This window comes from Drosophila elegans, unplaced genomic scaffold, assembly GCF_018152505.1.
Source record: "Drosophila elegans isolate 14027-0461.03 unplaced genomic scaffold, ASM1815250v1 contig_814, whole genome shotgun sequence".
Classification (NCBI taxonomy): Eukaryota; Metazoa; Arthropoda; class Insecta; order Diptera; family Drosophilidae; genus Drosophila; species Drosophila elegans.
The window spans coordinates 14,511,444-14,530,831 of NW_024546167.1; the positions used below are offsets into that span (position 1 = coordinate 14,511,444).

At 36.9% G+C, this 19,388-nt stretch overlaps 2 protein-coding genes across 6 annotated transcripts in view; both read right to left on the reverse strand.

Annotated features, from left to right (window-relative positions):
- LOC108149295 (fasciclin-3) overlaps positions 1-19,388 on the reverse strand; it is a 76,209-nt gene that overhangs the window by 10,310 nt on the left and 46,511 nt on the right. The gene's annotated exons all lie outside the window — the stretch shown is intronic.
- Positions 19-7,606, reverse strand: LOC108149297 (kallikrein-1). Its single transcript, XM_017276744.2, has 3 exons — positions 4,525-7,606; positions 4,196-4,469; positions 19-4,140 (listed from the first exon to the last, which is right to left on the reverse strand). The coding sequence occupies exons 1-3, from the start codon at positions 4,746-4,748 to the stop codon at positions 3,745-3,747; spliced, it is 894 nt and encodes a 297-aa protein (XP_017132233.1). The 5' UTR covers positions 4,749-7,606; the 3' UTR covers positions 19-3,744.

Below are 19,388 nucleotides of genomic sequence, written 5' to 3' on the forward strand. Positions count from 1 at the left end.
AGATAAATGCAAACAAAAGAGGCGATTATGTTGGGGCTCTTGTGCAATTCACTTAAGTATCTAGTATTAAGTATCCAGTATCTGGTATCGCATAACCCGGGTCTTTGTGTTTCGCCAGAAAATCAGCAAAAAAAAAAAAAAAAAATAAAACGGCACGTTCCATGCAACACTCGACACGCTGTCCTAATGTCTCGGCAATCAGGCAAATGACTGTCGCATTTAGCAGACAGACACCTGCACGTTTGCATCTTTAAGATACGCATCGCATACCCGGAGATCTCAGCTTGTTTTTCATTTGCCAGTGCAAACAATGCGGCTGCATTTTCTCATTAAGTTTCAATTAAGTTATTCGCTTGTTTTTTTTTTTTTTGTTTCTTTTCGCTTTTGTGTGGAAATGTTTTCCCACTCCCATTGCCGCTGTTGAAAAAGTTTTGCGAAAAGTTCTCCCAATTGCAGTTGCTTGCCATTCTTTTTTAGCATTTACTATTTGCCAATTAAGACATTTGAGTAATTTTCTAAGTTCGCCATTAAACGTTTGAGCACAAGTGGAGCTTTCTCCTTATTTTCTTGTTTGTTTGCCTGACTTTGGCTATGTCAGTTGGGTGGGGCAAACAGTTGGAGAAGGCTAATTCTAATGATATTTTGACTCCGTATTACTCGGATTTTGACAAACAATTTTACTTAAATTTGTTTGCTTGGGTTTTGTTTAAGGGATTAAATTACGTTTAAGATTCCTTTAAAGATTAAAGTCTAATGTTCAACAGTTGATTAAATTCTGTTCATTCTCATCTTAATATAAACATAAGCACGTATTTTGTAGAATTTATGTACACATCAAAGTGAGAGGTTCTCTTATTTCAAATCAATCATGAAACTTTCCAGGACTTGATAGCTGTGTTGGTAGCCGACTACTTCAATCGTATTTATTTTTTTCGTTTAATGACGGCTAACGTTTTCCTAAATTGCCGTCTAATTTCTGTAAATGAAAGCCGCAAAATTGCAAATTGCACCATTAACATGAGAGGCGGGGCAAGATAAACAACGGCAATCTCAAAACTCATTGGGATAAGAGGTACAAAAACGGGGGGCAGCTGTGAAAGAACCTCGAAATGCAGCTGGCCAAAAGTGAATTGATTTCTCCGCTCGATGCCGTTGCGCTTTTTGGCTTTTGGATGACTGACTGGCTGAGTGAAGTTTTGTTTGGTCAGCCGGAAACGTGCGGAAAAAAAGAAAACAACAGCATTTGCATTCGACTTTAAAAATCGGGTCAGCCAGCTGGCCGTGTAATGCGAAACTTTTCAACCGCCCCATGAGATGTCGCTTAACTTTTAACAATTGAGTTGTGAGTGATTTTTTTTTTTGCAGACTCCTTGTATTTGCTGCCTGTGATATTTTTATGTGACGCCCACTCTTTTTGTTTCATTTCTGTATTCATACTGGAATTTGTGGACCCTATAAAACCACTTAGATGTCGGCAAAGGGTCGCTTGAAATCTCGTCGAGAAGTTTTTCTGCAGCTTGGATTCCAGAGTCCAGAGTTCGGAGGTTCGGAGTCCAGAGTCAGCAAAAATCGTTTCACACTTTCCCCCACAAATAAAAACGGGGATTGCAACAAACTGTGGCTCGGGTTCCGAAAAAGTGCAATACCAAAAAAAAAAAGAGGAAAACGAGGAAGTTGAAGTTGGACAATGTCACATTCACAGCTATGAAAACAAACGCCGGCATTCGAGACGTTGCATTGAAAAGAGATGAGCGCGTGATATGAAATTTGGGTGTTGCAATGCAAATATGTCAAAAACAAACATTAAGTTAAATATTTAAATGATCGGACTAAGATTTGGAACAAATTTTATTAGATGTGAGACCAAGAAGTAAAATTGTCAAGGCTAAAAAAATGAAAATCAACTTATTCTAAGCTTTTTATATATAAGAATTGAAATCATGAATTAGCTTAGTTTTAAATATGTACAACATTAATTTTATTCACGAGTGACTTGCTCACGCATTCTCCTCTGGCGTGGACATACGCTCCATATCCATGTGTTTATTCACAGCACAAATCTATTTTTTATCCATTCCCCCCATACTGGAGATATTTATTTATTTAGCTTTTTTCGCCGGCGAAATTTTCGGTGGACCATTGCCGTCCTCTGGGTTGGATTTACAGATCCCCACTGGATTCTCCTCCGCCGTTGTTCCCCATGTTTTATTTGATGCCATGTCTGCAGTTTTCGGAGGAACGTTTGTCCAGTTCAGTGGTCTTGCCTCAGCGGAAACGCTGCCCGCACTCTAAGTGCTCTTTTTTGCCTCTAGTGTGTGTGAAGCCATAGAAATCATTTCACTTCACTTTTCCCCTTTATAAATTGTACAAATAGATTTAATTTAATGCCCTCACTCCTCCCAATAAAAATCAACTATGGTCGGGGAGTCCATATCGATGCAACGTCTCAGGCAGCGTGTTGTGGCTATTGTTTCCTATTTTTTGGCCACGTTAGCGTCTTTTGGTTGGAACGTGATTTTTACTTGAATTTTGTGTTCGGGTACTTTGATTTTTCAACAAAACTTTCGGTTGGGTGTTGTGTTAAGTTGCACAGAGTACAGTGGAATATTGAATGAAGTGTTATAAAAACAATGAAATATTTAAACATGTTAATTTTATTTATTTTATTTTTAAAATTACCTATTTGTTACTTTTGGCAAAATAGGCAAGGTTGGAAATGTTTGAGGAACGCAAGGAAAATATTTACAAATATACAAGACTTTTTTTAGTTCAGTTTTTTTATTGATATTTCTTAATATTATTATGGTTCAATTATTTGCCAATTAATTCGAATATTATGGTGGTTAATATTTATTTCCTTGGACTTCAATGTCTTATTTATACTTTCTTAAAGGACTTTCTCATTTGATCCCACTGTCCCAATCAGCATCTTGTTGATTTTAAAAGAGAAAGAAATAAAAGCAAGGCCAGCATATATGTCTGGGCTGCTGTCTACCACAAATTGGTATGCAATTTCAGCACTGTAAAAGGAAAATCAAATGCTGCATGCACGAGTACATGTACATTTATTGTATGCAATCTGTGAGCTTATCATCCCGACCATTATATATCGCTTGGCTGGTAATTTTCAATTTATCAGCATCGATTTATCAGCGTTTGTAATGCCAGCTACCTGCATTCAATTGCGGGGCAACCAAAAAAGATAATTATTACTGATTTATGGCTGTCTTTCCATCGCAAAACTGACAGCGAGTCTTGAACTCAAAGTCAATGGGAGTTGAATAAGAAAAGTTCAGCGCCAAACTTGTTATTGTTAACTTCTGGCTTTTCTTTTCGGCCAAACACACACGCGAGTGTGCAATTTCTTTTTACCTTTACGGGTTGGTTTTTATCCAGCATTTCGTGGCTATTAATAATGATTGGTTGTTACATCAAATTGCCGTGTCGCGGCCTTTTACTTTTTTCTTGACCAATTTTCTATTTATTATTGGGATTATTTATCATTTTTTATGTACAAATTTATTAAGCTTTTTTCGGCAGTTGCTTTTTCGCCTTGATTAATGAAAAAGTGCAAAAGTGCTAGGCAATAACCGAAAATATTGTTGTTAAAGTTAAAAGGAAAGTCAATGCGGTTTTTTTTTGGGAGAAAAAGTGAACGTGACACGTTTGCAGGCGAAAGTTTCCTAGGGCTTTTCCTCAATTTTCTATTAATCGCAGGCGCGAGCTTTTCCTTTTCAGAGAGATTCAGATATCCACTTGCTGCTGTAGGTGAAAGTTGCCCAAAATAAAGTTGAGGAAGGCCAAGGAAAATATCCATTTATGATGTGGCTGCAGCTCCACTCCCTGGGATATCATCTTGTTCATCCAGCTGGTATAAAAAGGCACGTAACTGAAGAAAACCGGATTCGGACTAGAGCAATTAACAAAGCCCAAAGCGATCCCATAGAGCTGACCATCACAAAATAGTGGGCCTCCGAAATCTGTGGTACAAACATGGCTTTGCAGGGGTCTTACACATATAAGATCTTCGTTTTCGGCTTGAGCCTCTCTCAGAACTTTATTGACATCCTGACACTCGGAAAATGGTCGCAGTTCAACATCCACGAACAACATGCTGTAAAATGATCCAAATCTTTGCCTCTAAGGAAATTTATTTAGAATGTTTTTTGCTTTCAAAAAAAAACTAGCTACCCACTCTAACGCCAAAGTTTCCACCAACGGTCTTGCAATCTCTTCCCACTTCCAGTTGGGAATTACCTATAATCACTTGGGCCAAATGAAGGCCATCGAATTTAATAGTTTTTCTTAGCTTTATTACACCCATATCATCGCGTTTGTTTCTATGATAATATGGATAGATAACCATATTATGAACTTCAACTAGAAATTCCTCAATCTCAGAAGTTTTGAAAAGAACCGCGCAAAGGGCCACCACAATTCGTTTTGTGTTCATCATCATACCCTTTTTACTAAGTATAAAATACGAAATTAGATATTAAAATATTTATATATAGATGTACCCACTCTGTGATGCAATGTGCTGAAGTGAGAACATGGCGATTACTTATCAACACTCCAGTACAAAAATGATTATCTCCAGGAGTATGAATAAATGTACGAGTGCGCAAGGATACTAGGTGGGAACTTAGATGGCTATATGTAGGTTCCGGATACTGGTCACTAGTAGTTATGTTTCCAAGTGCAAACATCGGAAATTGCAGCAACAAAAGTATGTTACTCAGCCACATTTGTAGAAATGTATTTAAGCAATAATAAAAGTGATAAGCAAATCAAGGATTCCTAGTCTTTTGGGCGGTATTTAATATGTTAAACTAACAGAGGTAAATATATGTATCATATTTTGGCTTATGAGTCAGAAGTCAAGTTATTAACTCAAATTTGAATAATTTAGACAATGGTGTTGCTGAGGAAATTGCATCTAATATATATTTAGATTTCCTGCCGCTTTGCAATTCAATCAATAAGCTAGTTACTCGAATTTCGAATTTAATTATTTATATTAGAGCTGCTAAATTTTCACTTTCAAGTCATCAGCACAGCACTTGCATTATTTATGCTCCAATTTGAGTTTCGCTTTACAACGCAAACATTCACCATTTGTTTTCACAATCATCATAGACGTTCGGGTATTTAAACGGCAGAGATTTATTTGAGTCCGGCCACAGAGGACAACAAAATAAGACAACTTCCCCAGCAGACATTCATTCCCATCTGTCAGTTAATTAATGCGAACGAGACAATGAGGTTGGCCGCTCCTCTGCCATTTGCATCTTGCATTTGGCACTCCACTTTTCGATGAGCTTATGAGCGTCTTATTGTAATTACCCGACAATGCAGTCAAGTGGCGTCCACGTCGACTGAGGGCAGAGGACGAGTGGCAAGTGGCAAGTGGCAAGCCAGGGCAAGCTGTTTGCATATCTGAGGGGTCCCTTAAATGCCAAATGCTTATTAAAGTCCAAGAAATATTATCATAATTAATGCCCCGACCAGAAGTGCAAAACGCACCGCAAAACTTTATCCACTTCTCCAGTTGAAATTTATGCTAAGTTGTGGATTATTACGCAATGGTATGTAATATAGTATATGTTCTATATGTGCGATTGAGCAAAGAGAAAGAGAGAGCGTTTAAGTTGGCACACTGGACATGTGATAAATATTGCGGTCCATATTTCTCATAAATTCAACAATACAAATACAAAATTGCAGCAAGCAATTTATATAATTCCCCCATCGTTGTGCAACATGTTACTGGGCAAATTAATATGCGGCCGTCTGCCTGTGCAACTCACTTTCTGGCCTTAACCCTTTAAGCAGCTTATACAAATTGTGACGATGACAGCGTCTGCCAAACTGGAGAAGACAGAAATAACATATTCCAAACCAGACGAAGGTTGCCTAATTTAATGCATAAAAATCGCACACGCAAGCAACAGACGTGGTAGAACAAGCTTAAGGAGGAGTCGAAAAGTACATATTACCCTGCACAAACAATTCTAAAAAATTTTATAAGCTTATAAGTTTTTAATTTTATGATAATAGCAGTTTCCAAATAAATTTTATTTTTATTAAAGAGAAATACAGAACAACTATTTAAATTCTAAAAATCTATTTAAGTATCTTAGAAGTAGTAAATTTTAAGACGATCCACTGAGTGTCAAACAAAATTCTTTAATATTTTTTAGGTTTCAATTTAAGAAATAATTTTTTCTTTAATATTTATTGTATGCTCATTGTAATGTTAAGCCCATTATTTCTTAAATTAGGCAATTTGTTCTGAATTAAGAAATTTTTATTTCATATATTTAAATGTATGCTTTTTGATTTTAATGTAATAGTCTTGAAGAATCAATATATTTACTTCGTTAAATCCAACCCAAATACGAGCATACCCTATGAACACCCCTTAGAACATTATGTTAACCCAAGCTGGCGCCCCACGGGGAATCCGCCTACAAACCAGATAGAGAACGAGGGAAACAGCAGGATCCGCAGCCAAGCGGAGTATAAATTAACATAATTTTCATATACACGCGCCAAAAGTTGCAACCACACCTAAAGCTAGGCAAAAGGATCCAGGATCCACGCCCCGTTGAATTATGGAAAAGAGTGCTGGGCAAAAAAAAATGGGGGAAACCTTAAGAGACATATGAATTTCCTAAGTAAAGTGAAAAAAATATCAAAGAAACTGTGTGTGTGTATGGGGAGGATGAGACAATGACAGTGGCCCACCCAAATGACAGTTATTAATATATACGCAGAAAAAACTGTCTTGAAATTGTTGCAGCCTATTTTTTTAAGGATAAACGCTGGAAGGCCGCCAAGTGTCGCCAGCGATTTGCGAGACATTTATCAAACCGCAGAGAAATTATGTAGACAGGCTGGAATTTCGCTTAGCCAAATCAGAAACGTCAGTGAAATCAGCACCCGGGCCAAAGGTAGATAAGGCCAAAGCCAACTCAAAAGCTATATATATTTGAGAGCATGACGGGCGGCTAGACGTCGCCGGTGCTCATAAAAAGTGTCTGCGAGTGGGTTTTAATTGTTTTTCCTTTTCGCTGACATTTTCACAGGATGTTGGGGAATGGTGAACCTGTCTCGAGCCACAAAATAAATTGATCTGTGGTTTTGGCCTCATAATTTATGGGCATTTCTTTAGGGGTAGTAAGAGAAAATGGTGAATGCGAAATTTGACAAATGGCTGAAACTCACAAAATGGCATCCTCTGTCCACCAAAAAATAGAAAAGCTCTTCTTGTAAATGTTAACGAAACTGACATTAATTTTATGTTGCTGGCAAGCGAAATCAATTAATTATTGTTCTTGTCAATTGTGTTGCACAGGAATTCGTACATAAATAGATGGAGAATATTGATTTCTATTGGTGTTGACATATCCTTAGGGGGATGTCTGTTTCTTAGGGCTTGTTGTTAATGGGCCAACTTTAATTGTTATGGTATTTAAAGACTTTTTGTCGGAGTAAGACGAAAATTCAATTTAAAAGGGCTAGTGAAAAAACTTGTTGTGATGTTTTTAAATTAAAATACCGTTTAGTGTGGTGTTTGTTTTTATATATTTACTGCCTTATGATTTGAAAATAATTTTAAAGCAAATACAAGTAAGTCAAAATAACCTTTTATAAAAAAATTTTGTTAAACTTTGTTTTTTTCAGCTAACAGAACTGCACAGAAAGAAAAATTATCCTGAACGGTGCTTGATTGGCATTTAATGAAAACGAGTTAAGCCTCAAAACAGTTTTAAAAAAATTTGGATATCCGTTAGTAGTAGTTTTTTCTTTTTGTGTACTTAAATTATGCAAGTACAAATCCATCAATCAGAATCATAATAATTTGCCACATCGCCACTTTGCCCCACCACACGCTTCGCTGCCCACGCAATTAACGCGGTCAAATTTTATGTGATATATTTTTTATGTTTTATTTTTTTTTTGCCGTATAGTTCCATACGCGCGTCGCAGTTTAATTGCATAATTAATATGCAAAACTAATTTGTATGCTAAATATGTTATTATTTATATTTGCAATTTCTTTTTTTATTTATTTGCCCACGAGAACATAAAAGAAATTGCTTGGCCATGAGTAAGAGCTTAACGGTTATGTTTTAACGGTTGCCTGGCCCATATGTGTCTTTGAACCCGCTTCGAGCTTAAAGTTTTCAAAGTTTATGTGCAAAAAAAAGTGTTTTTGCTTTCTGCTTACTTTTCGCACTGATCTGCTGAACGGATATGGCGATAAGGTATGACTCAGTCTTTACCGGCTGACCCAAAATTCTCGAAAGAGAATTGTTTTCGTTGCTAATTGTTTGTCAACGTTTTTGGCACGTTTGAAATGCTTTGTTAATTAAAGCATAAAATATAATGCTGACAATGGCAGAGTGACGGACTTTCCAGCTAAAATTAAACTTTGTCCAAACTCTGGCAAGATCAACTTTTTGCCGTGCCTTCTGTTTGCCTTTCGTCTTTAATTTAATTGCCCTGTGTGCATTTGTTGCTTCACCCAGAGAGGCTTAGAAAACAGTTTGGCAACTAAGCGCTTTTCACAAAATACAAAATCAACAAAACCAGCTGAATGCAACATTTGTCGGCGTCCATGACTCGGTTTTCATTCACATGCAAATGTGCTGCGAGAGATAAGTGGGAAACATGTTTTCCCAGACCAACTCAAAACTCGAGTCCCAAGGCTGAGAGTTGTCCAAGTTGCAGTGGCATATTCATAGTGCATAGTCTTAGAAGACGTGGCCGGTTTTTATCCAAGGTTAGCCACTTTGGTTCCCATCGCTTAAATGGAATTGCCGCTTAAGCTGACGATTAACTTGCCTTTAATTTTTCACATTCAACTTTTTTGCAGCCCGGGGAAACTCATTTTAAAGGCCTTTTTTTATCTACCGCTTACGATATAAATTTTAAATGACAGATGCAAAAAAAATGGCACCTCCTGGTAATTAAAGTTTATTAATAATATTTTTATATTAACTGTGCAAATATTGTAACAAAATATAATATATTTTTAATGCAGACCAACTCTGTTATTAATACGCATTGACAGACTGGCCACGTGCATAAATAATTCATAAGCTGTGTTGACATAATCTAACCAAAAAAAATTGTTTCGCACATCATCAACAGAGAAAAGAAATGTTCTCAAAAAAGATATTTTAAATTCCAAAATAAATATATTTTATAATAGTTTTAAGCTTTTTAGGTTTACAGCGTTAAAGTGCGCCGGCCAATTTAAGCAAATAAATATTAATTATAATTTCTTTACAAAAACTTGGAATAATTTTTTTGTTCCTTAGGTCATGACACTACATTTTCTTTTATTTATAGATTTTTGAGCGGAATTTGATTAAAATAGTATTCACAAACACTCTTCGTTAACTTTCAATTTATTTATTATTAAAATAGCGATTTCAAAAGTCTAAAAAATTGTAACTGAAAATTCCGTGGCAAATTCATTCAAAGTCAAATTTCGGACTAAGGCTTGTCCAATAATTTTTTAAAGCGACTTTGGGGAAATCTTTCATTGTGTTTTACTTGGATAATTTATCATAAGAATATTCAAGAAGGTGGAACCTTTCGTCAGAGCGGCAATTTAAATGTTATCTCTTGGCCGTTCGCACTTTCTCCAGAGGAGGTCACTCATTCGCCACGAAAACTGAGGTGACGACAAATATGTGGGATGCCCGGAGGCCAACAGAGGGTTAAAGTGTGATGCCTCGAGCCGGGGTTAAGTTTTGCCTCGCTGCGCCCATTTAACCTTTGGGTTTGTGTGTGGCCACGGGCCAACATAATTGAAGTCATAAATAACGAATTATGTTGGGAAAGTTGAGTCGGGGATATCAACAGCAACAACAACAACAGCAACAACATCAGAATGAGGCAGGGTTTGTTTAGTTAACTTTTTCTCCTACAGCTTCAGTTTCACACTCTTTGCATAATTATGACATGGCCGGGAAATGTCTACAGAGGTGGGAGTTTAAGTTGTCCGAGTTGCTGGCTAATTATGCAAACCCAGCGCAAGCCCAAAGATTTATTATGATGGAATAACTTTTTAATGCAACAGGGAAGGAGCAGAGATAGGCACACAGGATTAGTCAGGTAGCTCTCTAATTAAAAGCTTCAACGTTTTAATAAATTTTATGATATTGTTTGACATGCCTCAAGGCCGTTTTCCAACTCTTTGCGCGTATAAAGATGGTTTCCTGTTTTAGTTGGGCGACTGAGTGATAAAAAAAGAGGGAAATAAAGTTTATTTTTAAACGCCGGCAGCGAGGCAAAGTGTTTTTAATTAATGACGCTGATGCATCCCCAGTTTACAGCCCATTGAATGCCAATAAAAGTGCATTAAATTGCAATTATGCTGCTGCTTTTGCTGACAACACTGCCGAGTATTGAACATTGAGCATTCAACAGCCTGATAAATGGCTGCGAATATTTCGTCAGCCGGCATATGGGGCGTATGCTTTTTGTTTGCATTTACAAAACCTTTTTGTTCGCTTTCCTCACTGTTTACTGTTCTTTTTTTCTGATTTAAGCAAAGTCAACTTGCAGTTGTCTGAGGGAGAGGCAACCACAAAGTGCAAAAGTGCATTAAAAATGCATTTTAATATTGGTTGCGTGTTGTTGTCCATGCGGTTATTATGCCAACTTGGAATATGCAATTTGTTCCTGTGTTTGACTTCAAGTTAAACCCCTTTCTTTAATACTTGTTAAAAAGGGCATAAAAAAAAGTATTTATTGATTAATTGTTTAAATTCTTTAAATAAGAACTATATTAAATACATCTTAGCGACTTTTTAAAATAAAACTAATTGAGTTGCAAGCAAAGTCAAAAAAATGTGTATATTAATAAAACAAAAAAAAAGGAAAAAATGGGCGACCCTTAGAGAGTCAAAAACGTTTGTAAGTTTGGAATATTCATGTCTTAGGTTTTCAAGAATTTATCCATCAGTTTCCTTTCTCAACCTAACCCATTTATTATTCATCTCGTCTATGTTAACATTAAGACGTTAATTAATTGCAGGACATTTGTTGACGTTCGCTCTGCCAAAAACTTGTTGTCATGTCTTTCAGTCCGTTTCCGTTTCCGATTTGCAGAACAATCTTGGGATTTACTTTGCCAACACGCTGAACACGTTTGCGATGCGAAAACGAAAAGTGGCTGGCAGTTGTGAAGTTAACCGAATTACATATCTCAACCGAATAAGGGATTGCCGGGAATGTGTACCTGGGAGCAGCCCGCAGATTCCCGGAACCGAAGTTGCTCCACAGTCCTGCTCATTTACGTTGATTTCGAGCGGAAAACGTTTGTCGCCAAATTTCATTTCAGTTCGCTTCAATTCGACTCGATTGACATTAATTAATGATTGGTTCGAGTCGCCATTGCTTTCAGCTAGAGCATTGATTTACGTTGTCATCGATTCCCCTGGTCGCCTTATTATTATGCTGGCACAGCAACAATTCTCCAACCGCCGTCGACCAGCAGAATGCGTCGAAATCTCCATCCCATCGCCGTTGACGACGGGAATTGCTTGGACGGGTGTTAATGATGATGAGCTATTCCTGTCCTTGTCGACAAGACACTCGAAAAAATTATAAATCTATAAATATTAGAAATTCAATTCAAAAGTCCACAAATAAATAATTTATAAATCAATTTACGAATTCTCTAATGAAGGTGTAAATTATCATTTATTTGCAACAAAGGACTTGTTTTTTTGAGATGATTATATTATTGAGTTTTGATTGAAAATCTTGTATTGAATGCAATTTTTTTTCAAAATCTATAGCATTATAGACCGGAAATGCTTTGATTTTATTGTTTGTTAGCACTGGGAGTATTTTTATTTTTTATACGTGTATATCTGTACTCTTGTTGTCCTTTTACCCAGTCCCTGCAAATCGGAATTGTGGTGCCGCTTCGTGCCAAGTTTCAGTAATTATTGCTCAAACCAGTTTGGACTTTGCACCCAGACTGGTGAGCAATATTTAATTATGGTTTCGGTCTGGACTTGAGGTCGAGGCTATGGAAACGCTTCCGTTTCGGTCATTTGTGGCTTTTCCATTCGACAGTGAGTGGGTGTCTGCCAGTTTATCAATCAAATGGCAATTTGGTGATTAGCATTTAACTGCAGCTACTTCCATTACCCGAAATTCCAGACAATTGAAAAGTCAGCACTGGCAATTTGACTAAAAGCCTGCGAACCATTAATCTACTAATAGCCAGGGACCTTCGATGGCATTAAAAATGGAAGACAGGTCAGCTGAGATTTTTATATAGAGTTTATCGCTTCGATTAGCTAATCGCATCGGATCGGAAACAAACAATGTGCTTGGTATATTGTTTGCATATTTCATGACCTTTGACAACAATCAAGCAGGAGTGGAAAATCCCCGAAAGGGAAATTCGCTCACCCATTTGGAGGTGGGGGAAAAGCTTTCAGCTATCACCAAGCAAATCCTTGTGGATTTTCCAGGACTTTACTGACTTGCATTTCTATGCAGGGCAGGACACCCTTCGAAATGGGAAATGGGGCCGTAATAAATGTCAGTTCTTGCTGGGGAATACCACGACTTTATGGCGGTTGAGGTGATGGTAAATCTTAGCGAATAATGTGATAGTTTGTTCAAGAACTCAAGCTTAAACTTTGCCAATATCGGGGGATTTTTCATTAAAGGTTTTTTCTAGGATACTGAGACTTTGAGTTTTCAATTTGGTTGTAATACCTGTTATTGATATAAAATAAATTGGTATTTTGATAAATTTAATTTTTAAAAACCATCAAATAAATGTATATTTATATTATTCTCGCCTTTCTTTATTATACTTAAACCGTGTTAAGCTATTGCCACCTTACTCTGCGTTCAGTTTCTCCTGCATTTTCACCGGTTTTCCCCCTCATCCGATGCATGCAAATGCTCTACAAAATTTGCATAATTTTATATTAAAGAGCACACAGGAAAAAAAATGAAGTTTTCATTTAGCAATTGCAGCGCATGGCATTTGATTTTTAAATGAAGACAGCCAGCTGCGCACACAAGTGTTGAGGGGTGTGTTCATGCAATTTTGAAGGCGACAGGGGGTACGGATAGGGGATTTAAAAAGGACCTTGGCCGGGGGTAGTTCACCCTAATTATGTCAGAGTGTATAAAGTCAGGCGGCAGAAATTCGAGCGCTCCGAATTATGTCATCAGGGAAAAGCGGAAAACGAACAAACCAAAAAAAATCCATTCTTTCAGTCTTTTGTGATTAGCTTGGTCATTTGGAAATTGAGACGTCAAGAGGGCCTCGGGGCTTCTTGCCCGGATTAGATCGGGGGTTTTCGGCTACTTACGGGTCGGATTTAACAGCCGCAACAATGGCAGGGCAAAAGTTTTTCCTCTTCTCCGTTACCTGAGGCGGAATTGCTGGAAAAGTGTCAGCTGTTGTGGCACAAAAAATAGAGAAAAATGCAAACAGGTGCTGTCTGCATCCAACTTCGAAGCAATCTGCCTTCTTTTGCCCACTCTCTAGTGGTGAAATTGCATTTTAGCTAAGGTTTGTCTGGGCCTGCACTTTGCACTCAGTTTCAATTACATTTCCACAATGACAGTTAATGACTTTAAATGGTTTGGCAGTAGCGCAGTGCAAAATTTGAACATTTGCTCTTTTGTCATTTGTTGAAAATTTCGAAATTTGATTAAAGGCTTGGGCGTCATTGAAATAAGCCCACAATAGAGTGCAAATGAAGTGAAGTGTTAATAAGATTAGTTATACAAATAAGCAGATTTGCATCATTATGAAGCTTTCGACTTAATTTTCGGGGTCTTTGTTTGTAGGCTAATTATGTTCATGGTATGCAATAGATTCTTTTGATGCATGACTGACCATTATAATTATGCAATACATATTAATTAGAAGCAAGGAGTCTTATGTTAACATTATGAGTACGTGGCTTTTCCGATTCATTTGCACATTTAAATGGTACGTAATTACTTTACCAATTGAATAGAATTCGAATGCATATTTCAGTCTAAATATAACTGGTTTGAAAGTTATGTATCTATTTGTCAATAGAATAAATATTAAAAAAGAATACTTGTAAGGGTTAAGACATAAACTGAAAAGATTACTAGTTTTTAGGGGTAGTTTATAAAAAATTCGTTGGCAAAATAATACGTTAAGATACTTTCAAAAAGGTTATAAATTTTATAAATATTGTTTCCAACAAAAAAATACTACTTCGAATTACAAAAATCAGAATTATTTTCAAAATTCTGGCCAAAATACAGATACTAGCAAACAAGTTCTGCAAAACGGTATAGTATTGCATTTATTTTGTTCCCGATTTAGATCCTTGGCAATTAAGATATTTCCCTCTACTTTTGGACCGTTCGTGGGCAGCGATAAGCCCCTCGAGTGACCCTTAAGTGACCTCATAAGCCCGAACCACCCTGCCAATTGAGCTGTCAATTATCGCCTCGAACAACCCAATTTCGATTCATTGAACAGTGAATACAAAAAAATAACAATAATAACAGTCAAGCTGTGTTTGCTAATCCCACCTAACGAGAGGATCGGAGGGTAGGAAATCCCACTTTGATACTAGCCAAAAAAAAGAGGATTAAGAATTTGGCTACCTGAATTTGAAAACTGTCAAAAAAAAAAAACCATCGCACACCCGATTCGAGATCATTGTGTTTAGTTTTTCGGGGGATCTCGAACTTTTGTGAATGAAATGCGTAGAGCATTATAATGGAACATATGTAACTGCCAGTTTGGAAAGCATTGTGCAATCCATATGATAAATGTCCGTTTTGCGAGTGTGAGGAATAATTCCGGCTAATGGCCATTGTTATATGCAAGCTACTGTTCGTACGTTCATTTGTCTGTTTGAAATGCGGATTTAGAATGTGCCATGAGTCCCTCCTTCCGCTTCCTGTTCCATATACAGTCCTCACTCTCTTTCTGCAGCCCTTGATTTATTATTAAATCCGTACATGGTTATTAGTTTTTCTCTTCTTTCTTGCAGAGGTAATAATTTTCCGAATTCATATACATATACTTATATATATATATTTTTGTGTGCACCCCTGTGGTCCTTCTGGAATAGGATATAAAAAGGAACCCCCGGTTTCTCAACGCCATTTCGGCGCTAAATTTGATTTATATACATTTGATTTTATATATTTGTTGTTGCCCCCGGACTACCCTTAACATCCTTCCTATCCCTCCAGATTTTCCCCTTTTCGGGTGTTTTGCGCTAATGAATTCAAATGTGTGCGTAATTGAGTTATTAAAATTTCAGTGAACAGGCCATGGGACTCTTTTGGACTGGCATTCGAAAAATATGTGTGTAGGTACATGCATTTAAGGAATTTCAATTTGGAAATACTTTAGAGGCGTTCATGTGAGGATTTTCGCTAGATTTATAATAGCAAAAAAAATATTGTATTTTAATTTATGACCGAATGCAATGCAATTTATTTCTTTGGTCATGATTTCGGGGTAGGGAATATAAAAAAAGGTAGAAGTGAGTGAGTCATAACCAGCGGAAAAGAAGAGAAATATTTTAATTAAGAAATATGTGATTCACGGTGATGATATCTGTATGGATTTATATTAATATAATTTCGCGGAAGGTTAAGTTGAGAAAAGGAATTTCAATGATTATTCAAGCTGATTGTTATAGTTTTAAACTACAGCTTTCTGTTATTTTTATGATTGCGTTTATAAGAAATTTTATGTTATATAAAGCTGCTTGTAAAATTATCAAAGCAATAAATCATTTACCAAAACTATTCTCTTAACAATTTTATTTGGACTACTCTTAGATGTTTCTCATAAATTATCGTTCTTCATGTTCAATTTCGTTCAAATTAAGTTATGTAGAATTGCATTTAAATTGCAATTTGATCGTATCCAAACCAAAAGCTCACCAATTGTCGCAACAATCATTTACTTTTTTAACCCGCTCTGTCCCATTGAATATTTTTCAGCCAATAATTCCCCTTAAATACGGTCGCTTAAATTATATATCAGTAAGCTCATCGACTCATAAAAAAAAATTAACCAATGCTGAACAAAAACCAAACCGAACTAGCCGAAAGTGAAAAATGTTTCGTTAGCCCCACAAATATGTGAAAATGACTTTACATTTTTTTTTCTGCCCACATTTTCGCATTTGAGTGTATTTGGGGTAAATTGTTCGAGTTTTTCCTTTATGGCTCCTGTTGTTGTGCATCAATTGGCGCCACAAATTTTGTACTGTTTTTTTCCCTTTCGTGTGTTTTTCCCTTTATATTTTTGGCAATTTTTTATGGGCCATTTAAAGAGCGCCATGGGAATTCTCGGGGGGTTTTGAGATCCAGTCGGATTATTCACTGTGTGAACGTGGCCTGGCAAACAAATATTAACCTCTTTTTATGCACACATGCACATGCAATATTTACCCCCACTCCTCGAGATCTGCAGATATGTTTGGGAATTGAACGGGGTTAAATCTATATAATAATTTGGCGCGCTCTTGATTTTCACGGCACTTCTAATTCTCAAGTGCAAAATAAAAAAAAGGGGTTGCCGCCGACGTAAAGTAAAACCCATAATTTGGCTTAATAGTTTTTGCAATTACCCGAAAGGGTTCCGGTAAATAACCCCCTAAGGGTTGCCGGAAGTGCCGCTGGAGAGGCGTAGAAGTGGAGTGGATAAACAGGATAAGGACGTGGAGGAAGTGGCAGTGGAAGCAGTGGAAACAGCCTGTTTATGCGTGAAATTCGCCAGGCGTCAGGACATTTGTCAAACAGAGCCCAAAAAGTGGGGGTTACTCGCAAGGATCCGTCGAGCCCCTGTCAATTATGAATTTATTATGGCATGCGATTGCTTCTGTCTGCATTGTCTGGGTAATTACCATCAGGAGTGCAATGTTTTCATTTAACAGAATGGGAAAGTCAGCTAGCAGCTGGCAAAATAAATTGATTGAAAGGTTCACGAACTGTAATTGTGGAAAATGATCAGGTATGGATAAAAAAACAAACAAATGCTTATTGTCAAGTATTAATTCTAAGGGTTAATATGAAACTAAATTACGAAGCTATTTATTCATATGTTCTTATCTTGAAAGAAGTGTATCATTTAATCAAAAGAAAGAAGGGCTTAAAACTAACTTCCCATATCGACAGTTTCTCTTTTCCAAGCTTTCATTGAGTGTCCTATTCCTGTCCAACGTTTTCATATTGAGCTCACAATTTTTTTTTTTATTTTTTTTATACTACTCTTTAGTCGCACAATTTGCGAAGTTTGCTTACTTCCTTTTTTTCAAAACTAGAGCATTTTTCTAGCCGCTCTAGCCACACTTTCATTTTGCGCAAAAACCAAAAAATGGTACTCAAATTTAGTAAACGTTTATCTTGCTCAATGATTTTCCTTTCCACATGGAACGCACTCGAAGCCAGGGGCTTTTCCCCGCCCTTTGCTCTGGTTTATTGTGAACTTTTTGAAGGGCCTCTCCAGTGCCTCTTTTCCACTCTTCTCTGTACCCCGTTCTTCCCCCACCCGCACTTCAATTTATGTAGATTTAAAGTGGCAAATTGTATTTGCATTTTAACTTTTTTGTATGAAAGAGCAAAGACCACAAGAGGCCCTTTGTAAGTGTGTGCGTTTAAGTCACGACGGCTTCAGAGGGTTAAGATGGAGGGGGCGGGGCACTTACTGATTGCTTATTAATTGAACAATTTCATTATGGTCTGCCTCTCTCCAGCATTTATTGTTTGAAGTGGGTTTTTTATTATTTAAAATGCAATTGCTGACTCACGCGACTTCTTGGACCTTTATTCATAAAAGAGATTTTTATCGGAGTTTGATATTACCTGAAAATAAAAAAAGTAAAAGAGAAATTAGTTTTATATATAATATTACGACACTGCAAAATGGAATTCAAGTATGATATGAAGCTGGCATAAAACGAGACTAGACTTTGCTTTAAGATGTAAGGATAAATTCCGAAAAACACACAAAGCCGCATTTGTGCACAAACACACCAATGGGTCATACATCTCGGCTTATTACACTAATTACTGTGGGGCCAGAACATTTTTGCCTGTCTCCTACCAACGAAAACTTTTGCGGCTTAAGGGAGATATAGAGATACAGCTACCGTAACTCCTCGTTTTTTCGGGTTTTTTCGGGTTAATGGCTTTCAGGGGAATCGCGTGCGGTAATACAATTTCATAGAGTTACAGAAAATGAAACAGAAACAGAGAAAAAGATCTCATGGCTAGTGCATAAATAGTGCAAAAAATATTCTATGCTTTTAATTTTGTTTTATAGCAAAACAAACTGAATAAAATAAAGGACTGTGCGACAGTTTTGGGCTTTTTGTTGTACGTATGCAAAGCTAACGCCATTGCGGAATTTTTATTGCCCTTCCGTCGCCATAGCAAGCACACCTTACATACACAAAGCTTTAAAGTGCCATCATGAAATATTTCATATTCAAAAAAATAAAAAACCAAAGAGGCAAAAATGTATCTGAAATACAAGGAGGAGGAATGCCAACAATGCCGTGGCCCCAATCGAGACCCACAGTCAACTACTCATGTCTGCCTCTCTTGCCGGCGTTTTTGGGTTGATTTTCATTACAAATTACGTTTATTTACAACTGAAGCCAAAAACTGGGCAAACCAGGACCGCAAATATTTTCACAAAATATGAGAGCATTTTTCCTCGTATTTATTTTATGCATTGCCACTACCAAATTAATGAAGTCGTCGGTCGGTGCAATTTTTACACCAGTCCACAGGACTTGACTACATTTATCTCTCTCTCTCTAAAATATCAGTTCACCCGTGAGTCCTTCAAAATGTTGCCGGTGGAGCATTGAAATGTATTCGGATAGTATGATTGCCAACTAAAGCGAAATGAATTTTAAATAGCTGTTGAACGGCAGACGACAGGACGTGCAGCGGGGGGTTAAGTGGGCGCAGAGGGGTTAAAGCGAGAAATGATATTTTGTGACCCGCGGTGCTTTTGTTTTTAATTGAAGTGTTGAGCACGAACAATTGAGTGACAAATTTTAACAGGTTCTCAACCGCATAAAGTGATTTCGGCAATTGGTTTTGGTTTTTTTATACCTATTAATTGATTTTAAGCATGGTATTGTTTGTGTAGGCTAATGTGGGACTTTATAATCAAAAATATATATTTTTTAATTTTTTCAATTTAAGATTACACATTTTTGCATGAACAAAACATTTTTCATTCTAAACGGTCATTATTTGATAATCTTATGTACCACGCCAGCATCGATAACTAAGACATTCATTATCATCAGCTTACTCTAAGCTTATGTTTTTCTAACCCACATCAATGCTCTTTT

Excerpts from the sequence above, each read along its gene's own strand:
- LOC108149297 (XM_017276744.2), bottom strand. The coding sequence starts at position 4,748 with ATGTGGCTGAGTAACATACTTTTGTTGCTGCAATTTCCGATGTTTGCA. Across the intron at positions 4,470-4,524 it reads TCAGCACATTGCATCACAGA|TAAAAAGGGTATGATGATGA; the intron begins GTGGGTACATCT and ends TTTTATACTTAG. Across the intron at positions 4,141-4,195 it reads GTGGAAACTTTGGCGTTAGA|AGGCAAAGATTTGGATCATT; the intron begins GTGGGTAGCTAG and ends AAATTTCCTTAG.